Consider the following 13,734-nt stretch of genomic DNA (forward strand, 5'->3'; position numbering starts at 1 on the left):
ATACTTTAACAAAAATGGCATAAAAACAGCTTCAGCTTACAATCTAGGTTAAAAAAATGCCACTTGTACATCACCTTGAAGGGGGGAATGCTGTCGGTAGCAGAGAAGGCGCCAACCCTAAACAGGTATTTTAAATGGGGCAAGGCATTACCAGAGGGCTTGATAGGTTATCAAGTCTGAGGAGGGAAAAAGAGGGATGAACAAGGTGTAAGAGGAGCTGAGAGTCAAATAGGACCAGGAGAAGAAGTCCTTTCCAGTTAGGCTTTGAGAAAAAAAAAAAAAAAAAAAAGAAAAAACAAACAATCAGCAAGGTAAGGAAAGGAGAGGAATTAGGGAGGAAACAGTGCAGCAAAGAAGCTAGGGGTGGAGGAAATCTGGCTGAAAAATGCCAATAGAGGAGATAAGGTGGGTGATATGGGAAAGAGAAAATTGTAAGTAGTTGTTTTAGAGGGTGCACAAGAAGTAATGGAGAGTAGGTAGCGACAGAACCAGTGGAGATGAGGAGAGACAAAAATATTAGGAGAATGCCAAAAGGAAGCAAAGTAGGGTAGACAGGACAGTATAGACTATGAAAACTGGGAAGAAAGAGTAGGGATAGCAGTGGCAAGGTGATGTACTAGAGCACCACAACAACCCAGAACAACAGTGAGATAGATAAAGTTACAGATGGCCAGAAGGCACGTTCCCAGACACATGCATAAACCATACGAGGACGCAGGGTCCAAAATACGATTCAGGTGTCCAGTTGATGTAAGCAGTAGGAGAGGCACTGGGGTCTTACTGCTTATTAGGAGATTATCTGGGAGTCAGGAGCCATGATGCACCGAGTGGGGTGTTTAACCTTGAGGGGTGGGGTGTTGCCAATAGCAGAAAAGGCAGAAGAAAGTACAAATGTACCGTCACATTTGTAGGTGTGCACATATGGGATACATCAGAAACTCATTTCAGCTGACTCTTTCCCTCCCCTCAACACATAGATATATCTGAGTTTATACTTTGTACTTCTGCACCGTCATAACAAATTCTCAGCAGCATGTCATCTTCATAAAGCATTTCTCTCTTCACAGTTAAGTCCTAGCTTCTGCCCAAAAATTCATAAAAATAATTAGTGATCAGCTAGTGGGACTATGTAGACAAATGGCACACGAGTTACTTGCTCTAACGGCCTAGCCTGGTATGAGACAATAACAGAACCTGCTGGAGGGACAGATTTGTCTCCCAGAGTTACCACACCTTTGGAACAGACTCCCGCTTCATGTCAAGCAGAGCACCTAACTGGCCCTCTTCAAAAGCAATGGGTAACTGTTAATTCACCCCATGGGTTTGACCTATGTCCCTCTTGGACAGGGGTGATACGTGCTGATTGTGGACATAAGGGTAAAACTTGGTTAGGCTTGTAAGGGCCCTAGGGTTATTAACCTAGTAACCTCCTATGATCCTATCATCCTAGACACTAATAAAGGAATACAGACAATTAGGACTTGACTGTGGCATTATGCAACAGAGTATATTTTATGGGATCTTTGAAGGAACAAGTACAAAATTGTTTTGCACTGTGATCAAGATCCAACACTCTGTCCATCTGCTCATAGACAACTTCTCACCCAAAGTAGGCAACTTCTTTAGCTTAAACGTCATCACTGAAAAGCTAGCACAACTTGATGTAAATTCCCATCTCATCAGGTGTATGGCCAACCGGCTCACCGATAGGACCCACAAGGTCAAAACAGGTGCCTCCACCTCAGACAGCAAACCTGCACTAGTGGTGTTCCCCAGGGATCTGTCCTGGGACCCTAACTGTTTGGCATCTACTTCTCTGTGGGCTAGTAAAGACAAAAGGCCTGTGGCTGACCAAGTTTGTGGACTGTAAGTTAGGTGCTGCCATTGACTCCGCAAATGATGCTAACATACTACAAGAGGGTCTCACAGCAACAAATGACTGGTGCCAAAGTCCTGGCCTTAACTTAAACTAAAAAAAATGTATTATTATACCATTTAGCCAAACATGGCCCCTACTATTTACTACAACGGCAACCCCCTAAGCACACAACCTGTGGTGACAGACCTGGGTACATAGGCTGACAACAATCTCACATTTGACCGCAATGTAGCGGCAGTGGTCAGAAAAGCCTTTTACTTGGTTCATCTCATAAGTAAAGGGATTGCATCCAGAAAAAAGGTGGCTATTACCGCTCTATACTCCTCCCTCATTAGGCCAGTAATCGAGTACAATGCCCAGTTTGGTACGTACCACTCCAAACACCTGCACCAACTGGAAAGGCCACATAAATACCTCAAAGAGAATCAATCCATGGTCTCCAACACCAGACCTATGTGGACAGACTCAAATCACTATTACTGTACTCGGTATTGTACAGATTGTTCAGAGATGATCTGTGTCTCGCCTACAAGGCAATCTTGGACCCTGCCCTATCGCCTACAAGGCAATCTTGGACCCTGCCCTACTAGAGATGCCCAAATCCATAAGTCTAACTCCTTACACATTACCTGACTGAAAGGCCTAAATCCAATATGTAACATTAGCAAAACCTGCTGGAGAGACAGGTTTGTCTCCCAGAAGGTGCCTAATCTCTGGAATACACTTGCCATACATATCAAATGACGTCACTGACCCTCTAAAGTACAACCTTGATGAGTGGATGGGAAACCACAAATCTGTCCCCAGGGTTCCACTTGTGTCCCTCACTGACAGGGCAACAGGTGCCGATTGAGGTTTCTTTTTTGGGATAAACTCTTGGCTAGGCTTATAAGGGCCCCAGGCCTATTAACCTAGTAACCTCCTATGATTCTTTGAAACTAGCTTGACAGTATATAGGCACAGATTCCATGTGCGATGTAGGTGCCATTCTGGGGGAAGAGGCAAATGCTTTAAATACTAAAGATCAGTTCTTTCTCCTTTAGCGGTAGATATTAGTTTTTCACACTGCTTGGCAACCCCTTGTTGAAGGCTAGGAGGGAAATTACAGCAGGCAAAGTCAGGGGCACTAAGAAAATCCACAGGATGGCAAATATGTAAGCAGCAGCTACATGTTTCTCACATAATCACCACTGCATACTCAGCACCAGAGAAAAACAGCAAAGAGATGAAAATGCAGGCCTCTGGAGACCAGTCCTTAGCTTTCACTTGTAAAACAGAATGGTGTTCCTCCATTAACTTTTTCAAAAAAGGTTCAAGGTCAGCATAACGATGGTGTGGGAGATAGCCAAGAAATTTCTCCCTTCCACACACAATGCCATTTTCTGTTCATTTCGGTAATCAATGTCACAAGTTCACTAGCTCAGAAGATGCACTCGAGAAATTAAAGTAGGAGGATTACTGACACGGTTCAAAATAAAAAGTACTCTGTAACCTCCTGACATGAACAGCAGTGCAAAGCTTGAGAACAATTTCCTTTTTAACAGTCATATCAGGCTTCTTGCCGCAGCACATCATGCAGCATTAAAATCTACAGATACCCAAGCCAGAAAGTTTATACACTTACACGGAACCATTTTTTGTAAATCTGCAATGCTATTTTTATCAGTCGCTGACTCCCCAAGTTAGAGAAAACAACTAAAACAGAAAATAAGAGCAAACTGGTTTGTATGGCAACTTCTCAAAGTAGTGCCAAATCAAAAATGTGCATTCACTGTGCTGCAACATCTCAAACAAAAAGGAACACTTTCTACTTTACTCCTAAACTGCTAAAGAAAAGCAAAGATGCTGCCTCACACTCACTATTTCCTGCTAGGGACTTCTATGAAAGAACACAATTTAAAAACTGACTGCGTTGCCATATAAAAAGAGGGCAACGTAAAAAGATTAGTTTGCAAACTCCAACTTCAAACTTGGCACTTGCCAATTAATGCATTTCATAAAAAGTATCACAGAACTGTGTATGCACCCCACAAGCTGGTGTAGATAAAAGTATCTGCGGGGGGAGGGGGGGGTTACTACCACTATTAACAAATCTAATGTTCAAATTATTTCATTCATTTCCCAGATGTCTCATTGAAAAAAGGGATCATTTTACAGGAAAGGTATTTTGTAGATAACACAGAATAAAACAGAAAAATAAATGCCTAGTTACACAGAAGCTAGCTGAGACAGTTGACATCACAGAAACAGTTGTTACAAGATACCTGCAAAAAAATACACAGATTCAGTGTCAGATTAATGCATATAAAAATTCTACAGTCACCACACTGAATTCACCATCCATTCAACAGTAAATAAAGAGCACATCAGCTTTCAGCAGCTATTTACAAATGTCACTGTTCACTGGTCAAACATTCAGTTGTACTAGAACTACAATTCAACAAGGCAGCAAGAGACTGGCATCATTAATATGACAAATGAGAAGTGATCATACCTGCATGTAACATCCACCTGCACAGCACAGTAGTTATACAGTTCCAAACTGTTTGGAAAAAGCTGTAGAACAACAAAAGTGGTGATAATGCTGCCTGCCAAAGGGTTAAGGAATGATGAGCAAGGCATTTAGTAACGTGGATGATGAGATTAGGTAACCCAATATGTAAAGGCATCCTGTTACAAGAGACAGAGACATAATACATACTCAGTGAGGACTGTGAGCAGGAATGCACAAACCTCCTATCAGATAAAACACCTACTATTAAATTTGGATTTCATAATACCTTTCGTGATGAGGTTTCTTACATTTATTGCTACTGGGCAGAACTCCATCAAGAATATGAAATTCTCAAGTCTTTTACATTGTTATAAATCAGGTTATTAAAATGATGTATATTTAAAGCACATTTCCAGTTCTATATATTTTTCTTGTATAAAGTACTAACATTTGGTTTAATTTCCTCTTCGCTGCTCTTTTAATGATAAAAAAATGTACACAGATGTAATTAAGTTATAAAAAAATTAAGCCAAAAGGAAACAAAAAGAACATCATATATTATCTTAAGAACTTCTTGTATTTTTTCTGCTAGTATATGGAATTAAACCTTCAAACAGTAACTTATTAAGGTCTTCTAAAGTGACAGACTTATTAGATGCATGCATTACAAAACATGAGTCATCATACCACTTCTTAATAATTTCCAAATAACAGTCATTTCTTTAGTCAGTATTCACAGCAAAACTTTTCATTTGATATTTTTGATCACATCAGAGTTCCTGTACATTTCTGACTACCACTCAGAACCGTGGATACAAGTTTAATACACTCAACACACATGCTTGTGTAATGATGTAAAGTATAAATGTTGAAACAAAAGACTGGCCAGCTTGCAACTGTTCTTTAATAAACTGACAGTTTACATTGAAATTAAGCTCTGCATGAAATACTTCAGTCATAGCCAGCTTTAGGCATAGGCCAACTAGGCAGTCGCCTAGGGCACCACTGTAGCAGGGGCACTTTTCCAGTAATCTGGATTGTGTAGGTAGATCAGATGGGGGCACAGGGTGGGGTTGGGAGGGCACTGTGGAGACCTTTTGCCTAAGGCACCAGTTGACCAAAGGCCGGTCCTGACTTCAGTAGCTGTATTAAAATATGGAGCACCTGCCCAAATCTTATACGCCACTGGGTATTATATACTGCTTTTAGCATTTTCACTGCACAAGTCATATGTGCTACAGGTATGGAGACTAACTATAGCAGTGCCCTGGTAATTCAGACATCATTGCAGCCATTTGGTTTACACAAAATAAGCCACTGCTAATCCATAAAAATCAGGGCTGAATCTTCATGCAGCTAACTGTTGTACTCTTTAAAATTTAATAACTAAAATGAGCTGCCACCCCAAACAAGCTCAGCAAGGTTAAAAATACAATAGGATCAGAAGGCACATTTTGGATGGGAAAAGACGGGGCAAAATTTTGGGAATAATTTCTCCTGTCCAACTATAATTTAGCTTTTACGTGATGCAACAATGAGCTGCTGCAAAGATTTTTGTGAAAATGTCAAAATACACCTCTTAACGGTCTCTGACTTTCCTTACATTTTTGCCCGCTTATAAAAATTTCCATTTTCAGTTAAATCCTGGAGTAGTATTGTCATAGGGTTGCCACCTTTTCAAATGCCTGAAGTGGGCCATTTTTTGTAGAAACGTCAGACTTTGTACTGGCCGTGGGTATATTTTGCCCTGCAAAGGACAGAACTTCACTTTTTTTACAAAATAAAAGCTTATTCTTGTTAGTATTTGAGTTGCTTCGTCTGTTCCTTATAACATTTAGGTGTTTCAGATACAAAATAATTGTTTTGTGCAAGTATTAAAGAAAATATAAGAAATATTTTTGTCCTAAAATCTCAGGACATTTGCCATTTTTTTTTTTTTTTGCAGAACACAACTGTCCAAAGAGGGGCTTGTCCATCGCAAAGTGGGACAGGTGGTAACCCACTCAGTCAGTAATGTAAGATATTAAAGTCCGTGCTTCTTAATGTTCAAAATTGGTTTTTGGTGCAAAACCTATTATATTAACTTTTTAAATTACATTTTAAAATGCCTCTGATTTTGGGCCTTTGTGCTCCTTATTTTTTGGTTCTGTCCAGATTCTTGAACAAAGACCTTGAGAGGTATGCAAAAACAACTAGCGAAAATGTCCAAATCCTTGAACAAATATGTTGAGAGGTATGCAAAACAGTTAATGAAAATAGCTAGTCCACTGCTACCACTCCTAATACTGCTAAAACCAAATAATATAAACTAGGAACATATTAGAAGTACGAGGGCTAATCCGAAGCAAAAATACTGAAAGTACCAAAGCAGTAAAAACAAACATATTTGACATCGAGAAAGTCTACACAACAATTAAATACCCTGAATACATGAAAAAAAAAAAAAAAACAATCCTAGATATTAATTATCTACTCTAGTTTACATTTACTTTTTTAACTTTTACTGGTTTCATCAAAAAGCACCTGCAAAGATTTTCCTTACAAAAAAGTGAACAAGCCAAAGAAATAAATGCCCACACAATTAGTTCCAACTAAATGTTCACTCTATGCCTTAGCAATTAATTAAAACGGAACTCATTAACAGAAGCACCAGGGCCTCTTCACTCAATGGTCGAAATCTTTCGGAAGTAACTTTCTCAAACCTTCTACTGTCTCTAGTATCTCTCCATCTGTTAAGTTTTAGACTGAATAAACTAATCAGTGGTAACTTAAGAACAAGCAAAAAGTATCTGAGCAAAGGAACCCAAGACATCACTATAAACTAAAGACTACCAAGACAAAGATGGAACTAAAGCTTTCTAGTAATCGGTTGTGTAAATCTACAGATTACCAGCTGTCGCAGTTCCATTAGTGAAATCCACCAATTTGTACTATTTATCTTCCCTAAGCATCACGCTAGACACTTTTTGTTCACGGCGCATGTGTAAAAGGACGCGTTCATGAAATGTGTGCGCGGTAAATATGATAGTGTAGTTTGTAAGAGTGAGTGAAGTGGCTGCTTTCAACTGTACATCAATATGGCAAACGTTTCTTATTTTAAGTACGGTAAGTTTTGTCACCTTTTCAAATTTCGAAGTAGGGTATTTTGTAGAAACTTGAGATTTTGCAAGGCAAAACATATGAAGGGCAGTGCAGAACTTCCGTTTTTTTGCCGAAATCAAAGTTTATTCTTGTAGCATTTCAGTTGGTTATGCCGTTTCATGAAGTAACGTAGTTGTTTCAAAAACAAAATAAACATTTTATGCAGCTATTAAGGATAACTTGTGAAATATTTTGTTTTCTAAGGTTTCAGAACATTTGCCTTTTTTCCGCAGGACACAACTGCCCAAAGAGAGAGACAGGTGATAATCCTAGTTTTGTTTTGTTTGTTTGTCTTTTCGGCTTTTCCCGGTTAGGGGTCGCCACAACGAAACTCCGGTCCGCTAATGATTGGCAGTAGACTTTTTTAGGGTGCCGAGTTGCCAGCCCAACGCCCACCCTTCAGCGAAGGCACGCCCATTCACGCATCATGCATGTCTTTTGGAGGTTACTCGACCTCTGGGAGGACATGCACACTCCACACAGAAAGCACTCCAGCCGTGAATCGAACCGGAGAACCTACTGCCGTGAGGCAACAACGCTTAAAAATTTCGTGTTCCTCATTAAAAAGTGCTGAGGGCATGCCTCTTAGCTGTCTAGAATTTCACAGAATGTCCCAATTCTTGCTTCATATTTTGGTGTGTACTTCAAAAATTGTGGCTTTCTGGCAAATCTTTGAGGGCTGAAATTACTAAATGATGTCAGACATTTGCGTTTCAAACATTATTCCTTCAGAAAATGCATGCTAATGCAAAGTTTGTTATTCTAGTAAACTTCTTAAGTTTATAAGAAATAAGAGTAGTAATTAAAATATATCTGTGTCCCTGATAAATCTTGGCTTTGCCCATTTTTCTTTTACTATGAGATTAAAAGGTACATACCATTTCAGTGTACCTCATTAGGAAGGAAATTTGAGTTTAAAAAGTCCATGTTCCTTGCAGTTCCAAATTGAAAGAGTCTGTTACACATTTAATGTTGAGACTTTTTTTAACTAATATCTAAGATGCCCTATTAATGGTGTAGCATCTTACTTGAACTCAAAATACTGAATTGCCTTCCCTCCATGGTGCAATAACTCTTTCTGGCTACATTAGTTGCCTAAAACCTGTCAACACTCCCACCAGAGGTGACAACATATTGGACCTGCTCATCGCCAACATGGGAGACAGGTGTTCTACACTGGAGGTCAACCCCTCGCTGGTTAAATCTGACCATAAACAAATCACTGTGGATATCCACATTCCGCCCCACTGAAAAACTTTTCAAAAGCAAACTTCACGTTACTTAAGACCGAGGTGGAAAGTTTCAAAGCCCCTATGCTAAAGGATAACACTTTCCAAGCTGCAAAAATCCTTTACTAATGCATTCTATGGGCACCTACAAGAATGCATGGACCGTGCTATCCCAAGCAAAACCAAGACTCACTCCTACAAGAAAAGGAAACCAGTCTGGTGGACCCCTGCCATAAACAAGCTATACAATAGGAGGAGGAAACTAGTACAGAAAAGAGTAAAATCCCAAGAAGGGAAGACATCCCTGATCAGTATCAGCAAGAAACTACGATCCCTCATAAAATCATCCAAGGCTAGCTTCGAAAGAAAAATTGCCAAGGACTCCAAAGATAACCACAAGGCATTCTTTAGCTATGTCAAGAATCTAAGTGGCAATGCTCAGATCTGCTCGAAGTTAGTGCAGAATGGCACAAAATACACTGAACCGACCAATATTGCCAACATCCTGGCAGACAGGTTCAGTGCAAACTTCACCCCCCTCTCACCCCCAAAAGGGCCCATAACCATACCAGACGAATGTGGAGCCCCTGAAATCACAGGTTAAAACAGCCCTCTCCAAAGCCAAAAACACAGCATCAAGGGGACCGGACGGTGTCCCAGGCTGCGTCCTACATGAGCTCAAAGACGAACTAACCCCTCCCCTAAACGCACTGTTCAAACTCAGCCTCTCCAGACGCTACATTACGTACCCATAGAGTGGCGCACAGCAACGGTTATTCCGCTTCACAAAGGTGGAGCCACAACAGATCCTGGGAACTATCGTCCTATAAGCCTGACTAGCTTGGTCTGCAAGGCTATGGAGCGCATCATCATGGAACTCGTTAACAGAGACACTATGAACCTCCAAACACTGGACCCTACCCAGTTTGGCTTTAAGGGCAGATCATGCCTCCTAAACTTGGTGGACGTCTTTGAGACAGTTACCAAGGCTATAGACGAGGGAAAGGTGGTACACACAGCCTACCTAGACCTCACAAAGGCCTTCGACACCATTCCTCATTCTGGTATTATAGACAGGCTCACCAGCCTGAACATAAACCCCTACATCACAAGATAGTTTGCCAACTGGCTCATGGACAGAACCCACATGGTGAGAGTTGTGGGAGCTAGGTCCAACTCTAAACCGGTTACAAGTGGCATTCTCCAGGGCTCAGTCCTAGGACCTCTCCTGTTCGGCATATACTTCTCAGAGGTACAGGCAAGCACAGGAGGACTATGGCTGACCAAGTTCACAGACTACTGCAAACTAGGGGCTATAACTGACTCTCCGGCAGACCCAGACATCCTCCAAAAGGGTCTCACTGAGACAGATACCTGGTGTCAAAATCATGGCCTCAAGCTAAATGCCAAAAAGTGCAGGTCATGCCCTTTGGAAAAAAACAAAGTACCCACAAACTACCACATAGGTTGTAGTCCCCTAAATATGGAAGATGTAATAAGGGATCTGGGGATCCAAGTAGATAGTAATCTCTCCTTTGATAATCACATTGCCAGAGTGGTTAGAAAATCCTTCTATGTGGCCCACCTAATCACAAAAGGGTTCACATCCAGATCAAAAGAGGTCATTGTGCCCCTCTACTCATCAGACCCATCATAGAGTACAATGCCTCATTTGGGATGCACTTTACAAGACACCCGCAACAGCTGGAAAGACCACAGAAGTACCTCACCAAGAGGATCACTGGCCTCAAACAGATGTCCTATGCAGCTCGACTGAAGAAACTTCAGCTGTACTCGGTTGCATACCACCAACTCAGAGGTGATCTGTGCTTGACATACAAGGCCATGTCCAACCCAGAATTGATGGACATGCTCCACCTAAAGAAAACCATATCCTCTCGAGCCACATGCTCCTAGGGATCTAAACCTCACCACAAAAATAAATAGGACATGCTGGAGGGATAGATTCCTATCCCAGAGACTTCCCATGCTTTGGAACAAGATTCCAATTTACATTAGGCAGAGCTCCTCGCTAACACTCTTCAAGAGAAACCTTGACGAGTGGATGGGAAACAGAAGGTTTACCCCGGTGATCACTTCAGTGGCTGTGCTGGACAGAGGCACAGGGAACTAATCTAAGGGGGTGGCAAAAGCCAACCCATTTTGGCCAGGCTTCTAAATGCTTTCGGGCAGATAGCTTAGTACCTTCCTATGAACCTATAAAACAACACAACAAAGTTAATAAAATGCCCAAGGTTTCTCTCCTGAGAATTTTGATTTAGAACATTTTTTGTGGATTGCTAACTAAATTTTGAGCATTAATTCCACTTCTATGGTTTATCCTTATCGTGAAGTACTTTGGGTTTATCCTCAAACTAAACAGGTTGTGTAGCATGTTCAACCTCCTATTTTTGTGCTATATTACCACCTCCGTTAACTCCTGCTCCACTTTGCCTCCTTTTCCAAGTACAAACTGTAGCATTCTATTATTAAATGCAAATGTAAGAAATCTTACAATAAAATTCATGATATTCGTGCATTTATAGCACTGTACTACCCTGACATACTCATAACTACATCAAATTGGTTATGGTTAATAAAATAAGTCACAGATGAACAGGTATTACCCCCACAGACACACACTTTTAATATTCTTAAACTTGACAATGCAAAAAAGAGCAGGAGCTACTGTCATTGCATTTAAACATTCATTAGACATGATAGATTATCCAGATAATATTCCCTGCTTCCACATTGCTGAACTTCTGATATCTTATCTTAGAATAAATAACCAAAAAACAAGTATCACAGACATTTACATTCCACCAGGCAATAATACAACAACAGTGGAAAATATACTGAGTTAACTTAACATAGCATTTCTCATGAAACAATTATACTAGGATACCTTAACATTAACTGGAAAGTCTGTGACTGACCTAGTACCAAACCATATTAACCTATGGCTTCTCCCAAGTTATAAGCACCTCTACTTGAATAGATAAAAGACATTTGATTCAGTGCAGAGTTTTCCATATTTATTGGGCCTTGAAAAAAAAAAAAAGAAATGCTCATGGATACGGATAGAGTGAGACAAGATGAAGGCAGCTATAGATATGTGTGAGGAAGTAAACAAAAAAAAAAGTATACAAAATATGGCAATGGAAAAAGATAACGTGTAAAAAAAAAAAAAAAAAAAAAAAAAAAAAAAAAAAAATGTAGTATGACCAATAGCTAGCAATATGATAATCATTTAGAATGGGTTATTATTGTTGAAATGTATCATTTTTTACAGGTACAGGACTCACTGACTGGAGTTTTTTTTTTGATTACAAGAATACGTAAAATTTCATTTTTCCACCCCGAGACCTTGTGTTTCAGCAAAAGGCTCTAAATTGGAGCCTAGTGCTATCTTTGTTTATAGGGCCTTAAAAAGCACTTTTGCCTGTCCATCTTATATTGGAGATTTGTTTCATTTTAAAGAATAAATCATTAAACGATCAATGAAATGTTAACAAACTATTGGTGTGTAATGATATAAAATCATTCTATTCAGTAATACTAATATATCACAAATTGGGTAATGAATGGGAATGGAACATTCTACTCAATGACAGTAGATAAACAGTGAAGAAATTAGATTTGGAGAATGTATAAATCAGACCCTGAAATGTAATCATTTTATGTTTAAAGGACAATATTATTAGCATGCCACAGGAGTTGTTGTGAGGTAGCCTTGATTTCCGCCTTTGTCAATGTGATAATGGGCTACTGGTAAAATGAATTTGTGTACAGAAGCAGTTATTTTAAAAATTGCATTTTTACAGTCATTTTGTAAACAATATTGTATGGTATGAGGAGATGGTGAGAATGAAATTAAGGAATTTCTGGCTTATTTTAAAGGTTTATGTGTACAAAAGACTCACTAGGTACATTTTTTTTGCAGATAAGCTGATTTCTAAAGAGGTTTCTAAAGACAGGTAGGAAGTGTGTGTTAGTTAGATGAATGTTGCTATACACATCCTCTTTATCTACGTGGGAGTCTAGTAAAAAGCATGCAAACTTGTGATATTAAATTAACCACTGAAAACTGTATGAAAAGAGTCATTAAAGCATTAATCACGAGGTTTATAAACAGAGGGCATACACAATAATTAGTTTTTAGTACAACATGGAACATCAAAATCAGAGCTAAGTACAAATTAATAAAATTGATTGGAGTACAGCTACGAGTTTAACATACACTGTTGACAGAGGCTGTATTAAGAAGACTATTTTTGCTATCTAGAAAAAAAGTGGGAACCCTGAAGTATACTAATTTTTAGGTCCTTTACTGAAGTTTATTAATAAGATGAGTGACAACTTGTAAAAGACTTTCAAATTTAAAACAAAAAAGATAGAAGAAAGCATAGATAAAAAAAACAGAAAATTGTAAATATCACACTTGTACTATAGTTAAATATATATATTTCATGAGGGGTTGATGTGTGCTGCATCAACACAACCAAGCTTTTTAAACACCTTTATTAAATTATCACCTAAGATATAGGCACACATTAATAGAAAAAACACAAACCGTATTAACATTTTTCTTTTACATACATTATACATTGCAACTATGTTTTCTTTCTTTATAACAACTGCCATTCAGACCAACCTTGCATAAAATGACCATTTCATGCCTTCCCCTAAACCTCATTCCTCCTCCTGAACATTATTCTGTGTGTATTGTTTCCACAAATTCCATTTATTTCTATGTAATTTGTTCCTTACTTTTTCTAAAGATCCCATATCCGGTTATTGTATCTCTTTCTTTCAATACTTCACATATAGTCGGTTTGGGTTTTTATTTCCATTTTCTAGTGATTGCTTTTTTGGCAGACAGTAGAATAAAAAAAATAAGGCCTTAATATGTCTATCCAGTTCATATCCTTGTTTGTTTTTTCCATTCCATTATGCTTTTTGGCAAAGTTTTAAAATTTTTAAAAAAC

General features: G+C 39.1%; 1 protein-coding gene across 8 annotated transcripts in view; it reads right to left on the reverse strand.

Annotated features, from left to right (window-relative positions):
- The window catches only part of LOC122790302 (TBCC domain-containing protein 1-like), a 563,587-nt gene extending 556,244 nt beyond the window's left edge, over positions 1-7,343 (reverse strand). Inside the window, exons 1-2 of one of the 8 annotated variants that reach the window (XM_044057812.1) lie at positions 7,264-7,343; positions 4,374-4,549 (exon numbers count right to left, since the gene is read on the reverse strand). In XM_044057812.1, coding sequence (XP_043913747.1) covers positions 4,374-4,548 — 175 coding nt within the window. In that variant the 5' untranslated portion in view covers position 4,549; positions 7,264-7,343. The other 7 variants (XM_044057808.1, XM_044057811.1, XM_044057815.1 and 4 more) reach the window with 7 other exon arrangements.
- Positions 7,344-13,734: the final 6,391 nt, after the last annotated feature.

The sequence above is a fragment of the Protopterus annectens genome, chromosome 16.part0, assembly GCF_019279795.1.
Source record: "Protopterus annectens isolate FY-2018-M chromosome 16.part0, PAN1.0, whole genome shotgun sequence".
Lineage (NCBI taxonomy): Eukaryota > Metazoa > Chordata > Ceratodontiformes > Protopteridae > Protopterus > Protopterus annectens.